We start from the raw sequence: 15,768 nt of genomic DNA on the forward strand, positions 1-15,768 counted from the left end.
GGGTAATTCATAAAGACTAAAGGTTTATTCAGACCATGGAGACTGAGAGGTCTCTAAGAAGAGGCTGCATCTGGTGAGGTCCTTCTTGCTGGTGGGGACTCTCTGCAGGGTCCCAGTGTAGCCCAGAGCATCACATACTACACAGAAAAGACAGAGATAACCTGCTTTTTATAACAGACCCACTCTACAGACTACCCATCAATCCATTAAGAATGGATTAATCCATTTATGAGGGTATACCCCTCACAAGCTAATCACGTCTTGGTCCCACCTGATCTCACCTATTTACTGGGGATTAAATTCAACCCAGGTTTCGGTGGGAACATTCAGACCATACATAGCAGGCTAACTAAATAAAGTGCTCATGTCCTGGACCTTCACTGGCAAGACTCACAACTAACACTAGAAATTTATATTTATTCCATAAAAGTTAAAACTCTGAATAATGTGATTTATGAAATGTCTGAATTCGAGCCGCTCTGGCATAAGCAATATATTTTCAATATGCTACTCCTTCAAGAATCTTACGGAAGAGCACGAAAACAATTGTAGAAATGTAATCATTTAATTTCTTTGTTTTGTTTTGAACTTCATTTTACCAGCCATCCCAAACCTGAAAGAGCCACAAGAGACAAGACTCATCCATAAGGAATCTCCTCCACTTAGCTTCATTTCTGGGTTTACTTCCTTTCTGCCCAGCCTCTGGGTTTCTGTCCCACAGCAGCATCTGGAGAGGCCACCTTGGGTGAAACCCCAGCTTTCTCTCCTGGAATCTGCAGGGTTTTCTCCTTAGGTGTTTCAGTATAATATAGAAATTTTTCAAGAAAGGAAAACTCATCCTCTCTTCACTTCTAGGATCCAGGGCCAAAAAATCTTCCAGATAGCTTTTTTTTTTTCTCCTTAAATCTTTGTTATTTGAATTTTTTTTGGTCTCATTTTCCTTCTGCTACCCCACAGGAGACTGACATAAAAGTTGCTAACCATTGATTTTCATTTTGCATAATTGGCTTTTTCTTTAACTAGCTGCCCTTAGCAATCGCTGTGAAATAGAAAAGGACTTTTTAAAGTCATAGAACCCTTCTGAAAGAAAACTCACCAGAGATGTAAAAAGCTTTACAGGTGTCCCTTGATTTACAAAGGGGCTATATCCTGGTAAACCTATTGTAAGTTGAAAATAACTTACAATATTCAATCAAAAATGCATGTAATGCACCTAACCTACCAAGCATCCTAGCTTAGCCACAAGTACATTGTAGACTGTTGGTTGCTATCGCTTGGGATTGTGTGGCTAATGGGAAGAAGCCTCAGCTCTCTCTTGGTGCCCAGGATCAAGAGAGGATCATACTGCATATCACTATCTAGAGAAAAAAATCAAAATTCAAAATTCAAAATATCTTTTCTACGGGATGCATATCACTCTCAAGTCATCCTAAGTCGAACCACTGTGACTCGGGGACCAAACCTATTGCAGTCATTTGCTAAGCTTAGAAGAAAAGCAGTACCTTCCTTCCTTAACCCAGAGCAATGCTAAAGGAGGCACGGCCTGATGTGAGGGCAAAGCCATGGTCACGTCTCCTGGGCCTGGGCCTCCTCCCCTTCTGGGGCTCATGCCTGGGACAATGGCAGTCCCTGCTTGGTCAAAAATGTAGCTCAATATTAAGTGCCTTGGTATTACTTTTCATTTATTTTTTAGGTAGAGAAATAGACAAATACTATTTTCAGTTGACATGTAATAATTATACATATTTATAACATATACTATTATATTTCAATGTTTGTATACAATGTACAGTCATAAAATTGGCATGTCTATCATCTCAACATTTATCCTGTTATTTGGAAACATTCCAAACCATCCCAAATAGCTTATTTTCCATCTAACACACCCAATTATTTAGCCTAAATTGAAGTCTTGCATGCAATTTTATATCTGTTTATGCCTTCTATCTTCTTAATTAGAATTTAGAGATCCTTTGGCTTCCCAAAGCATATGGACAACAAAGTATAGGTACAGTCTGAACCATGTATTACTAAGGAAGCAAATACACATTCCTAACTCACAAATGCAGTGTCCTCCTCAAGAGCACAAAGACTGCAGCCGTCTGTCCACCTGTCCCCAGATTGTCACAGTTGCCTAAAGACTATTACCATTACCAAAGTATGTGTGCCTTGTAATGCATCATCTAGAGCACCTTCCTCCAAATACTCCATTTTCTTTTCGACTCATAAAGCAATAATGAAAAACTCATTTGGTTTTCAACAATTTTGCAGACTGTGGGCTTGCATGCACTTGGAAAGTTAAACAAGAAGTAGAGAATATTGATGATGTTGATTATGGTGATAATAGTGGTGGTGGTGGTGATGATGAAGAAACACCATTGGATAAATTTCAACTGGCCTTTACTCATAATTCATTCTCCAACTTCTACACTGCTTTGGTGAAATTCCTAACACTGCTTCTAATATCAGAGTTGCTTGACATTTGACCTGAAGCATCACAGAATCCTCAAGCTGAATCACCTAATCAGTCCTCACACCCAAAGAATCACCCAGCGCATAGCCTGCTTCTCTCTAATGCAATTTCCACCTGAGCCTTTGCTAATTGCTAGAAAGTTGCCCGCTGCTACCAAAAGCTCCCAATCTTGCAACTTCTATCCAATGGTCTGATTTATTCCTTCCCTCTGGCTTGATACAGATTAAACTCCTTCCCTCCTTCGGGTGACAGGCCGTTCAAAGATGTGCCAGGCATTTCTTATGCATCCTTCTCTCTTGACTTTTCTGCTCTGCTTGCCACTACCTCTCACCACCCTGAGTTTTCTTCTCCAGACTGGTGAGTCTACAGACATGCTACCACAGTGTGCAGAGAACAAGACAGAAGCATGTCAACCCCTGGGATATTCCCACAATTCCTCATCTAGCATGGCTGTCATGGCCTCTTCCAAGTGGTGATATGCCACCAGCAAAAAGTCCTGTTGCTAGAAAGGAATCCTGAAAGATGGCACCCTTCTTCGTGATAGAGCATTTTGGTTCTATGCTGTGAAATTTTGCCCCCACCGGGATTTCCTCCATTTCAACAAATGATACTTTATCCTCCCCATTGCCCAGGCCAGAAGGCTTTAATCCATCTCTTGCCTCTCACTCACTTGGGTTTCCTCAGCAATCATAGTGGCTCTTCTTTCCAAATCTATCCCAAACCCAGCCCCTTCTCCCTATCCACCAAGTCATGCTCACCTCTCACCCGGATGACTGCAGTCTTCTCCTACCCAATCATAGGCCTTCACCCTTTCCCACTACAGCCTCTTTTCAACATGGCAGAGAGAAATTCTATTCACACATAAATCAAATACAACCACTCTTCTGGGGAAAACGGTCATAACTTGAGTCCCTTTTAGACCCTTTTAGACTGGAAGCCAACATCCCCACCCTGACCTGTGAGGTCCTAAGGTTCTGGATTCCTGTGGACTCCCACTCTCCCCTCCTCTCCTTTCTCTCCTGGCAGCACCGCTGGCCTCCTCAAACTCTGAGCCATCAGCCCCAGAGCAGCATGGCGCCCCCCTGCACCTTCTTCAGGTCTTTGCCTAAAGATCTTTCTCTCAGTAGATCCTCTCTTGACCACCATCCTTAAAATTGCAAACCAGTTGAGGATACAGGGGTAAAGGTGCATTCATACATTGTTGGTGGGACTGCACACTAGAACAACCACTTTGGAAAGCCGTATGGAGATTTCTCAAAAGAGGAGAAATGGAACTACCATATGACCCAGATATCCCACTCCTTGATATTTATCCAAAAGAACTAAAATCAGCATACTATAAGGATGCAGGCACTTCAATATTTATAGCAGCTCAATTCACAATAGCCAAGTTACGGAACCAACCTAGGTGCCCTTCAACAGATGAATGGATACAGAAAATGTGGCGCAGACACACAATAGAGTTTTACTCAGCCATAAAGAATTAAATTATAGCATTTTCTGCTAAGTGGAGGGAACTGGAAAACTTCATACTAAATGAAATAAGCCAGACTCAGAAAGTCAAGGGTCAAATGTTTTCTCTCATGTGCAGAAGCTAGAACAAAATAAAACAGGAAAGGCAGGTTGGGGGTTATTCCATGAAAAAATAAGGGAAAACAGTGGAGTAGAGGAAGGGAATAGAGGTGGAAGGAAGTGGGGTGGGATGAAATGTGGAGTGAAATTTACCAAATTCTGCTGTGTATGTATATGAATATTCCACGGTGAATTTTACCAATTCAAAAAACAATAAATAAATGCAAGGAAGACCAGTAGAATATAGAAAGGGAAACAGGGAGAGGAAGGAGGGAAGAGAAACAGAAAGAACTGGGGACTGACAGAGCAAATTATATCCATGCATGTATGATTATGTCAAAATGAAGCCTGCTATTTTGCATAATGATGATGCACTCATAAAAACATTTTGAAAACTGCAAACCAACATTAGTCCCACCCTCCCCAGCTCTCCCACCCACTCCTTCCTGCCCTGTTCTCCTTAGCATCAGTATTTAACAAGCTCTCCATAGTCCCTCATGTGTGGCTTGTTCATCTCTCCCAGAAAGACAGAGCCAAACAGGGCAAGGAGTTGGTTTGTCTTCTTCTACTTCATCCCCAGTATCTGGAACCAGGCCTTATACATAAAAGCTGATCAATAAATACAGTCCATCTGGGGGGTTGTTTCAGGATCCCTTCAAATACCCAAATCCACAGATGCTCAAGTCCCTTAGATAAAATGGTGTAGGATTTGCATACGACCTATGCACATCATCTGAATATTTTAAACCATCTCTAGATTATATAGAATACCTAATACAATATTTAATATAATATAAATGTTGTATAAATAAGCAGGATGTGGTGATGCATGTCTATAAACCCAGCAGTTTAGGAGGTTGAGGCAGGAGGATGCAACTTCAAACCCAGACTGAGCAACTTAAGGCTCAAATTACTTAGTGAGACCCCGTCTCTACATAAAAGATAAAAAAGGGCTGGGGGTGTGGCTCAGCGGTAAAGTGCCCCTAGATTCAATCCCTGGTATATATATTTTACATAAATAGTTTTTATACTGTATTGTTTAGGGAATAATGACCATGATAAAAGTCTGTAGCTGTTCAGTACAGATGCAACTCTTTTTCAAACATTTTCAGTCTGCAGTTGGTTGAAGCTGTGGATGCTGAAACCTCAGGCCCAGAAGGCTGGCTGCTGAATGATTGACTATAGTGTGTGTACCCTGCCTAATAATTTTCCCTGTGTCTCTTGCAGGGAGAATACCAGGTTTTGCTGAAACTATATAATGAAAACCATTCCACAGTGGCTTGTGCCAATGTCACTGTCATTGCCTCCTGACTGTGGCCTGCAGGCAAAAGCACAGTAAGCTCATTCTCATGGGAACTCCAAGGTCCCCAGACTCAGCCTGCTTTGTAAGAAGAACCAGTTGATGACAGAGACTCTGAAGAACTTCCTGAGCAGTGCAGCAGCTAAGTTGAGCCTCAGAATCAGATGTCCGCACACTCCACAGATGGAATGAAGCCCTGGAAATTATGTGCTTCCGGGGAGCCTCTCAGTAGTCACTAAGCAGTCTCCAGGGTCATTTCTTCCTTAATTAGTAACTCAGACTTACCTTCTTTTGGATTCCTTAGGAGCTTTTCCTCACCGTTACCCAGAATAAAGAAAACTAGCTCACAAGTCTTCAGCATGAATTTTTCAAAATATCGTAGAACAATACTGTCATTAAAAAGTCATTTTCTCCAGATACAGACAGGTGTCACCTGCTGGCACAGCATAAGTCCCTCTAAGAAATTCAGAAGCATGATGTTCCAGTTACAACTAGAGAATCTCACAAAACGCTCGTTTCCCCTTCATCCTCTGTGTCAGCCAGCTTTCCGTCACCACAATAAATACCAGGGACAATTGACCTATGAAGAGAAAAGGGTCACTTTGGCTCACAGTTTTGAAAGTTCTGTCCACAATCATTTGGCCCCTGCTGCTTTAACCTGTAGCTGCCAGCACATCATGGTGGGAGCATGTGTTAGCGTAAATCCACTCACCACACAGCCAGGGAGCAAAGAGGAAGAAGAGGGATTGGGGTCCCACAGTCCCCTTTAAGGGCACACCCCACATTTCCTAAAGACCTCCCACTAGACCCCACCTGCTAACAGCTCCCCCACTTGACAGTAGTGCCACCCCAGGGAATCAAGCCTTCAACATAGGCCTCTCGGGACATTGGAGATCCAAACCACAGCATCCCCCAGAGCATGATTACACCCGACCTCAGCACAGGATGTCACTCATTCCTATATTCATTCATTTATTTAAGGAAAAAGTGCTCAACACCTAGCATACAAGGCACTGTGCTCCTAGGATACACTGAGAACAAAAACAGGTACTGCCCTTGTCTCCTAGAGGCAGTTCCTGAAATATTAAGAAGCCACATGACCAGCAGTGAACTAATTCATCTGCATCTTCAATTCCTCAATAAATGAGCAAGTTGCCCATCTTATTTCCAGGGCCAGCTCCGAAGCCCAACTTCTCATCTCCTGGAGTACAGATGGCATGGTAGGCTCTGCAGTCCCTTCAACAGGCTGTTCCCTCCTCCCCGCTCCTCTCCTGCCATGGTCCCTGGGCCCAGTGTCTGGCCCTCTTGCTCTTGCCACTGGTCTTCAGTAGGATGGGTGGGTTGACTTTGTCATCTAATCATCTTTTTTTTATTGAGAGAGAAATAGAGAGAATTTTTTAATATTTATTTTTCAGTTTTCAGTGGACACAACATCTTTATTTTATTTTTATGCGGTGCTGAGGATCGAACCCAGCGCCCCGCGCATGCCAGGTGAGCATGTTACCGCTTGAGCCACATCCCCAGCCCATCTAATCATCTTTTATATCACAAAAGTGCCACTATGTTAGAGATTAAAAGAGGAAAAATCCCATAGTTCAAAAAAGGCTTATTGTTATTAATTCCTACATGGAAATAATTAAACCACCTGGAATGGCCAGCCGTAAGCTCCTGTTGGCAAACCAGCATCTGAGATTTTCTGGGTAATAGAGAGACAAAATGATAGCAGCATCCCCATCTGGTCTGTAATCCTTCAGATAAGACATTTATGACTGCACCAGGCTCAGGAGCAAACCTCTGGACACAAACCCAGGGAATGGTGCTGTCATACACAAGAACAGCAAACAATTTCTGACCCTTCACTATTCCCTTCAGCTGGAGATATTTGCCCTACTCTCTTCTCAGTAAACAGTCCTACAACTAGCAAAGGGCCTGAGGAGATTCTGTGTACTCACATATCCCAACAACTCAGGACAGCTGTTACAAGATTCCAAAGGCACACACAGAACTCAGCTGCTCCTATCCTTTGCACTTCTCCTTTAATTTGACATCGGGGGTGGGGGAAATTCAGATACCAGTAGGTTTGGATTAAATAGTGATTTCCATACATGGAGCTGACCCTTGGCATGGCTGAGTGACTGCACCAGTAAGTAGCAGTTTCACTAAGGATGTGACTTGAGAGAAACAGAAAATGTTTCTCTATCCCCAAATACCCTTTTTCTTAATGTCCTGTCATGGGCCTTGGAATAGACACCCCAGGATGCAGGAGGAGTGAGTACCACAAGCCAAGCTCAAGCCAGACCTCTGGGTGGTGGTCCAGGGGGTGGTAAAATGGTCCAATCTATCCAATACCTTGAATTTACTTCTCTTCTCACAGAGTTCGCTGCTGTTTCAAAAATCACCATCAAAAACTACAAAGATTTGTTCACAATAGACTTGTGAAAGGGGAGTAGAGTTTGGTCCAGAATTAGTTGATGTCCCCAGAACCCAAGAACTCTTGTGGAAATCAGCAGCTCCAGTCATTCTGACACCTACCAGCCCTGCTTTATATTTTGAGGGAAATTTCAATCCCTGTCTATAAAGCATTTTTTTTAATATTTCTGAAGGAAATTTCATAACTCAACCTGGATCGAAAGTACTGAGACTTGGTTTGCTCCTGTGACCTCTGAGCCCTGAGGAGACCCAGGCAGCTGCCAGGGTTTGCTGTGGAGGTTCACGCTATCGCCAGCCCTTCCCCTCCATTTCTCTGCCCATCTTCCTTCCGCCTCTGGCCTCCCGGAATATTGGCTTCACACCATCAGGCAGTCTTTCCTGGAACCCTGCCATCTCGGCAGTTGCCAACCTCACACCCACTCTGTCCTCAAGGCTGAAGATGAGAGCCCTGCTTTCTCCTGAAGCCCCGCCTTTCATTTCTGATTGGACTAGCTTGGGTCACGTGACCACTCCTAACCAATCACTTTAGCCCTTCCCTGATTGGCTTGGCCTCAGTTACAGGCTCCACCCCTGCAGATGAATCCGTGTCAGTTCTAGAGGTGCCACATATTTCCTAAGTGGATGTGCAGGGAGTCCAAAGAAGGTAAAGGGAAAAGATGCTAGAAATTGAGAACAAATCTAGAATCAGGCCAGTTTTTGAGTTCAGTTCCCCAGCTGCTCACTGAGCAAGTAATACGTTTTCCAAGCCTCCATTTCCTCATCTCTGAGTTCCAACTGTAATAACCTTATAGAAAAACTGTGAGAATTAAATGCCAAAATGCATATAGAGCACTTAGTACAGTGCTGGACATCTTATTCAATAAAAGTGAGTTATTAGTGCATTAGGGTGGGTGCTCACCTGTGCAGATAGAGCACTGGGTTGCCTAGTTTCCTTCTCCTGTCCTCTTACATCAGGGGGTAAATAATCATAGAAGCCCAGCCCTCACTCATAAACCCATATTCCTTCCTAGGTCCTGCATTGGTTCCTAAGGGTAGCTAGCTTTCTCAGACCTGGGAGGGGGCATGTTCCCTGAGCTGTCTGCATGGACCATAACTCTGCAAAATATGTAATAGTAACATTTTATCCCAAAACAGAAAGACAAGTTTCTCCCAAAACAAAAAGACAAGTTTCTCCCAAAACAGAAACACTATAACCAGGCCAAAAAAGGGCCTTTGAAATGTGTGTGTGTGTTAATTAAACTTGTTTCCTGCAAATAAAGACACAGAGCCAAGATGTGAAGAACTAAATGTAACATCTGCAAATTTAACAATTATGTCTGCCTTCAGAAAAAAGAACAAAACCCCAAAATAGCTAGTGAGAGAATGGAAAGGGCCACATCCTGATTATAATCTGGACTTGTTAGAGGGGAGACAGCTTAACATCTCAGCAGTTTCATTTCAGATTTGAATTGGCTGGATTCTTCTCAGTTGCCAAAACCAGTGCCCCTAATTTCCAAGTCGCTTATCAGGCAAGTAGGGGTCCTGTAGGAGTCAAGAATGAGTTATTTTATCTCTAGTATTATATATCTTCAGTTTTTCAATTTGGAACTGAAACCTTCAGCTGTCTTCAAATGTAACAGCCTGGATTTTTTTTTTTTTTCTGTAACACAGCTTTCCTTTAACATGTGCCGTGGTTTGGAATAGTGTCACCCAAAAGCCCATATGTCAAAGTCTTGGCCACCAGACTGTGTTGCTTCCTAGGATGATGGTGGAGCCTTTAAGAAGTGGGGCTTAGTGAGAGGTCCCTAGATCATTGTGGATGTGAGACCCCAGCCAGTTCTCTTTCCCTCTGCTCCCTGGCTGATGGGTGAGTCATTTTGCTCTCCTACATTGCCCCACTCCATTTGTGCTGTCTCACCACAGACCCAAAGCAATGGGGCCAATTGATCATGGAATAAAATCTCTAAAGCTGTGAGCCAAAATAACCCTTTTCTCTTTACAACATGATTATCACAGTGATATCACAGTGACAGAAAGCAGACTCTTACAGTATCTTGGTCTCTTCGTTCCTTAGGAAAAGAGTTTATACATCAACTCCTTTGGCCAAAAATGATGACTCCTTCCACCAGGTGATTTCTTTTTCCTGAAATCCAAACAAGAATAGAAAGAGAAAATATCCAGGCCTTTATCATTTTATTGTGAATTTTCTCCTTTTCTCTCTTGCCTAGAAGAGGTAGAGGAGGGGCCACAGAATATTATAAAAATAATGAGAATAGATGCCACCAGGTTTCCACATAAAGATGGACTCAAGTGATTTTAAAAATGTAGGTGCAGAAAGACAACATCTGAGCCGACAGAACAGCAATAATAAAAATAAAGCATTTAAACATTTTTTTTTCCTTTCTTTTCTTTTTGTTGGTGAGGTAACCAGGAATTGAATCCAGGGACGCTCAACCACTGAGCCACATCCCCAGCATTTTTTTTTTTTTTTGAGACAGGTTCTCACTAAGTTGCTTAGGGCCCCATTAAGTTGCCGAGGCTGACTTCGAACTTGCAATCCTCCAGCCTCAGCCTCCTGAGTCGCTGGGATTACAGGTGTGTGCCACCCCTCCCTGCTAAAACACATTTTTAAAGGCTAACAATAGCTCAGGTGTTTTCTCTGTGTCTGGCACTGTGCTAGGTATTTCACCTGCATATTAATGCTTAATCTCAATACTTAACAGCCTATGGGTGGCTAATACAAAGATACACATTATAGAAGACGAAGCTGGCACTTCGAGAAGTTGGGTAACAGTCCCAATGTACGCCGGGCTTGTAAGCTCAACCACTCCCCTGGGACTCAACTCTGTCTGACTGAATCCACACTCTTTCTACTTGTTGTGTTATGCCAGATTCGTGGGACCCCAATAGACCTCCAGAGTCTTTATTGCAAGCTCGAGCCTGGACTCACAACCGTTCCCGACACAGCGGTCCCAGGGAGTGAGTCCTGGTCCTTTGTTCAGTGAGATTTTATAGGTTTTGGGGGGATACTCTGTGCATCACAACATCACACAGCAAATCATTCCATACCGCAGGAAAGTCAAACAACAGCTCTTAACATTGATGAGCACATTCATTGGTGGGAACAAGTTGGGTGGGGGTGATTGGCTAGTACAAGAGGGGGATTCCTTTGAACTGATTGGTTTAGGCCACGAGGGGAGTACATGCTAAACTACATGTTTTCCCAACATGTTATCAACCACCATAAACTACTGGGGGGTCATCTGGCATCCCAGGTATTTTCCCTGTCTCACACTGATTGGAGGTTTCTAGGGGGGTTGCTATGGGTCCTCACGTAGCCTGACTGAGTCAGGGACACCTGTTGCCACCGCAGACCTCTCCTGTTATTTACAGACAAACAAGTCAGCAGGGTGGGTATGTGCTTAGGAGTGCTCTGTGGGTTTTTTCAAGGACAAGGGTCATGCCCCCTCCTTGGACAGGCCTTGAGATAGAAGCTGCTGTTATTTATTTATTTTCAAAAATGGAGTCCCATCAGTTTCTCAGTTGTTGTCTTGGTTGTTTGGTGAAAAGCACCCTATGGTTTTAGTTGTGGGCTTGCAGAATTTGCTGACCCAAGCAGAAAACAAGCTACCAACACGAGTAGACAAACAGTGAGACTAATCCATGGGCAAGGTACGGAAGGAAAAAAAGACCATCATGATGCTGCACTTCTGAGTTCTGTGTCGTGCAGGAACTCCCCTGGACTCGTCAACAAAAACCTAAGGTCACTCACTGTCACACCCACCTGGATGAACCCACCAGAAAGTTGTGGCTCCTTCACTTTCTCCTCCCTCCTCTACTTCCCTCCATAAATATATATTCAGCACCTCCGACCCATTCAGTGCTGTATTAAGCACAATACATAGAATCTGAAAACAAATAATATATAATGTAATCCCTGGTCAAAGCCGGCTTATATTTAGGAAAAGAGAAGAAGGAAAGAAAGAAAAATCTCTCATGATGGAGACACCATGTCAATGGAGCACTTTGGCTGCAGGTGGAGAAGGACCATGCTCTGATCATGGTTGGGAGCCTAGGAGCTGGATCTTGAAGTGTGAATGGGATGTCGTCAGAGGTGCCCGCAACAGGAAGCAGTCCCAGGTGTGCTGCCCTGGCCTGCAATCCTGGTGTTTCCATTTCAAGTTCTGGGACACAGTGTGTTTCTGCTCCCATTAGGCAATGAACACAATTTAGATGAAAGTATATAAAAGTATATAATAAAGCTTTCCTCCTAATTCTTAGCTGTGATTCTTAATACTTGATGAATTGGAAAATATGTATGAAAGTCTACAGAGGACCCAGAGCTCCCAAACCCACTCTAAGCCTGTCCCCCAACAATAAGCCCCTGTCATCCTCCTGAACAACTGTTATTCTCACGACTTCCTGTGTCCTCCTTTCTTTTCATGTTTGACTCATGCTCCAAATCCACAGGAGAGTGCAGAGGGTGTGGGGCCAATCCAGTGAGCAGGAGCTCTGTGGAGGGTCCCCTGAGGACAGGGTCAGTCAGGCTGAGATGGGTGTCAGAAAACAAAGGGCATCAGAACTCAGAACAGAAGCTGCACGGAGAGAGCAGAGGTTGGAGAGTCAGAGAAGCAGGGGCCAGAATCAGCCCTGTCAGGGGTGGTCTGCAGAGAGGAGGATCCAGGACATGGGCCTGAGGCAAGAGGACAGGCCAGGGCCAGGTCGTGGCCATCTGGGACTCTGTTCTTCTGCTTTGGTCATGCATTCACTTTTCAGAATGTGCTGCGTTGCCCGTAAAAGGTAAGACTCATGATCTACAACGTCACAGGAACCAGGGTCGTGGTCGTTAGTACTTCTCCTCTTCTTTTCTCCTTTTATTTTTGCCTTTTCCCACTTCATTTTGGGGCACAAAATGAAAGGAATTGAGAGACAGGCTAACTCCAAAACTCCCCTGCGTGGACTTCGGGGCAAAGCTCAACCTGGCCTGATTCTCTAGCTCTGAGGAAGGACTCTTTCTCTAGCCTGGAGGCAAATATCATGACTTTTAGAAGAGTCATTTGGCAAAGTTATTTGGAGGGAAAGAAACCTGTCACCCCTGCCTTTGTCCCAAGTCACAGTTTTTTATAACCATATATTGGATTTGCCCAGCTGCCTCTCAAGAGAGCAAACTCCTTGCCTGTGTCCGTGTCCCCACCCCACAGCAGTCACACCCCGAAGGCCATCCGTCTGAAGTGGCTCCTTGTTTGGTTTATTTTTGCTTATTTTGGGGATTTCATTGGTAGATGTTGAATGGCTTAGACTTCAGTCGTCTACTGTCATGTTCTGATTTCCCAGAATCTTGGAATCTGAAAGAAATCACCAACACGGAGCTGAGTTGAACCTGTTCTTGGTCTCAGAAAGTTCAGAAGGATCCCCAAATAAGAGTTCTAAAAAAATTAATTATTGGGGGCTGGGGTTGTGGCTCAGAGTAGAGCCCTCGCTGCACACGTACGGGGCCCTGGGTTCAATCCTCAGTACCCCAGAAAAATAAATAAATAAAACAAAGGTATTGTGTCCAACTGCAACTAAAAAAAAAAATAATAAATATAAAAAATAAATAAATTATTAAAAATAAGCAGAACTTTTTGAAGGAAACTGAGTCTCAGCTTAGCAAAAGACACGGTGCCATCTCGTCTGGGTATTTCCAAGGTGGAAGTGATGATGTCAGCATCCTGCGGTGGGCAGACTCCTGGGGTCAGAGGAAAAATGGGAAGCACACGCTGGGGTCCCAGTGCCCAGCCCCCCAGATCTGCAATACCGCCATGAGGAGAGAGAAGCTGCACCTGGCTTCACGGGGGATTTGGAGAGCTTCCAGGGCGGCTGCAGCATCGCATGACAACCTGGGAACAAGATGGCACAAGGCCCAGAGGGTGGGACGGAGCAAGGCTTGTTCCATGAAGCTGGAGAGCCCTGGCACAAAGGGGAGGGAGGGCAAGCCAGACCTGGGCCTTGGCGCCACGCTGGCCCTGGTCCTCCCAGCAGCAGTGAGGACCTGCCTGCCAGGGACCTCATGATCCTGGACAAGAGACTGGGGGGAGGGGAGAGGCTGCAGCAGGAAAGGAGGGCTCTTCAGCTGCCGTGAGGCTCCCAGGAATGACCAGCGTAGGACACGAGAAAAGCCTAAAGCGATTCTGTCACACGCCAGTGGGATGACAAGTCAGTGACATTGAATGAAGTTGTTATTGTTCAAGTGTCTTAGTAGGACAGACAGTTGGCACTCCAGCAATTCCCAGTGTCACTGGTGAACGGGATCTCCCTCCCCCAGAGCTACACCAGACCGGGGATCCCATCTCCTTCCCAAGCACTCCACCCCGGCTCCTTCTGTCCCCTCCTCCACGGCCATCTGGACGTCCACTTGGGTCTCCTCGTAACGCAGGCACTGTCCCCCACAGCACCGTTTCCCTCTGCTCTTAGAAAGACAGGGTGCAGCGCCCTGGTACAAACAGGGTCCCCCCTTCTCCCTGCCCCGATGATGAGCACTAGACCCTGCCACCCGTGCACCTTCCAGGCTGAGCACACCCCCCACCGGCCCCATAGCTTATCCACTTACTCCAAAAGTGAAATCTAGGGAAGAAGACACGCCAAACTCAGGGTGATTGACACAGTATGAGACATTTCATCCCATGATAGGAAGGAGATTTGTAAAGAACATTGTCCTAGAGATACAGGTATATTCATAACTAACATTTTTTTAGTCAATTACTCAAAGTTTTGTTTATTACTCAAGATCCCATGACTCTTTAGACTCCACAAAAACCCAGATATGACTTTGGGTGCATGAGCCAAAGCTATATAAAAGTTCCAGCCAGCAAGCCGATAGGGAGATAGCAACTTGCTAATGAGATGGGACTGTGATGAGCATTACCATGCAGCCGGGAGCTAATTGTGCAACCAGGTCTCTTGGGCAGCCTTCCAACATGTAGCTGGCCTTTGTTCCGATGAGACAATGCTTGGTCATGAAGCCGGACCCTAAGTCCTACCAGCATAGATGGCACCTTTGTACATTAGAAAATGGTGGCCTTTGGAGGCAGAATGGGCGTTGGTGACATACAACTAGGAAAGCAGATGGTCCATTTGGACAAAGAAAAGAGGTAGATCAGGACACGTGGCCTGGGCATGTGGGTACATACTGGATTTCAGTCCTCACTCTCCCCTTGACTAGGGGTCTTTCTGCAGTCCACAACCTAGACAACTTAACCAGGAAGTCCAGGTCAAGCTTTGGAACCTTCTTCTGCCTCTTGTCAAATATTAAAGAAAAAAGCTAAATAAAGGGAATATTCTTCCTCTAGAAGACTTCAGTCTCTGCTTGTGATTGACACCCTCTGGTCTCATCATTATGCCCTCCTGCCCCAGCTCTCAGTCACCACCAATCATCACCCCCCAAACTTAATGAGGAAGCATCCCAGCTAAAAGTTATTCCGGAGGCAAAGCCATTGAATGGAACCAACATGTGGCTTCCCCTCTAACTTTGTATGTTCCCCATTGGCTTCCGTGTTTACTGGAACAGGACTTCTTCAAACAACAAAAAGTCATTATATATATATGCGCCCTCCTTGGCTCCTGGAGCACCCTCCCCTGGCCTTGACCATGGCACGACACTAGCCATATCCCACTGTTCTTGCTTGTGTACTTATGTGTCTCCTCTGCTGGGACAGAAGCAACCTGAGAAGTCAACCCAGGACAAGTGTCCACCATAGGGCCAACACTTTCAGGTGGGTATTTTTATTTAAGCTTCATAGTAATCCATGAGGGGGGTAGTTTACCTTCAATTTTTTTTTTCTTTTTGGTACTTGGGGTTGAACTCAGGGGTGCTCAAGCACTGAGCCATATCCCCAGCCATATATATATATATATATATATATATATATATATATATATATATATATATATATATATTTTAATTTAGAAACAGCGTTTTGCTGAGTGGCTTAAGGCTATTACAAGGTTGCTGAGGCTGGCTTTGGACTCACAATCC

General features: G+C 44.6%; 1 protein-coding gene across 2 annotated transcripts in view; it reads left to right on the top strand.

Annotated features, from left to right (window-relative positions):
* LOC144257329 (lymphocyte antigen 86-like) overlaps positions 1–5,356 on the top strand; it is a 66,883-nt gene extending 61,527 nt beyond the window's left edge. Inside the window, exon 5 of one of the 2 annotated variants that reach the window (XM_077803567.1) lies at positions 5,273–5,356. In XM_077803567.1, coding sequence (XP_077659693.1) covers positions 5,273–5,356 — 84 coding nt within the window. The remainder of the gene's footprint in view (positions 1–5,272) is intronic. The other variant, XM_077803568.1, reaches the window with a different exon arrangement.
* The last annotated feature ends 10,412 nt before the right edge of the window (positions 5,357–15,768 follow it).

Source organism: Urocitellus parryii, chromosome 10 (assembly GCF_045843805.1).
Source record: "Urocitellus parryii isolate mUroPar1 chromosome 10, mUroPar1.hap1, whole genome shotgun sequence".
Classification (NCBI taxonomy): domain Eukaryota; kingdom Metazoa; phylum Chordata; class Mammalia; order Rodentia; family Sciuridae; genus Urocitellus; species Urocitellus parryii.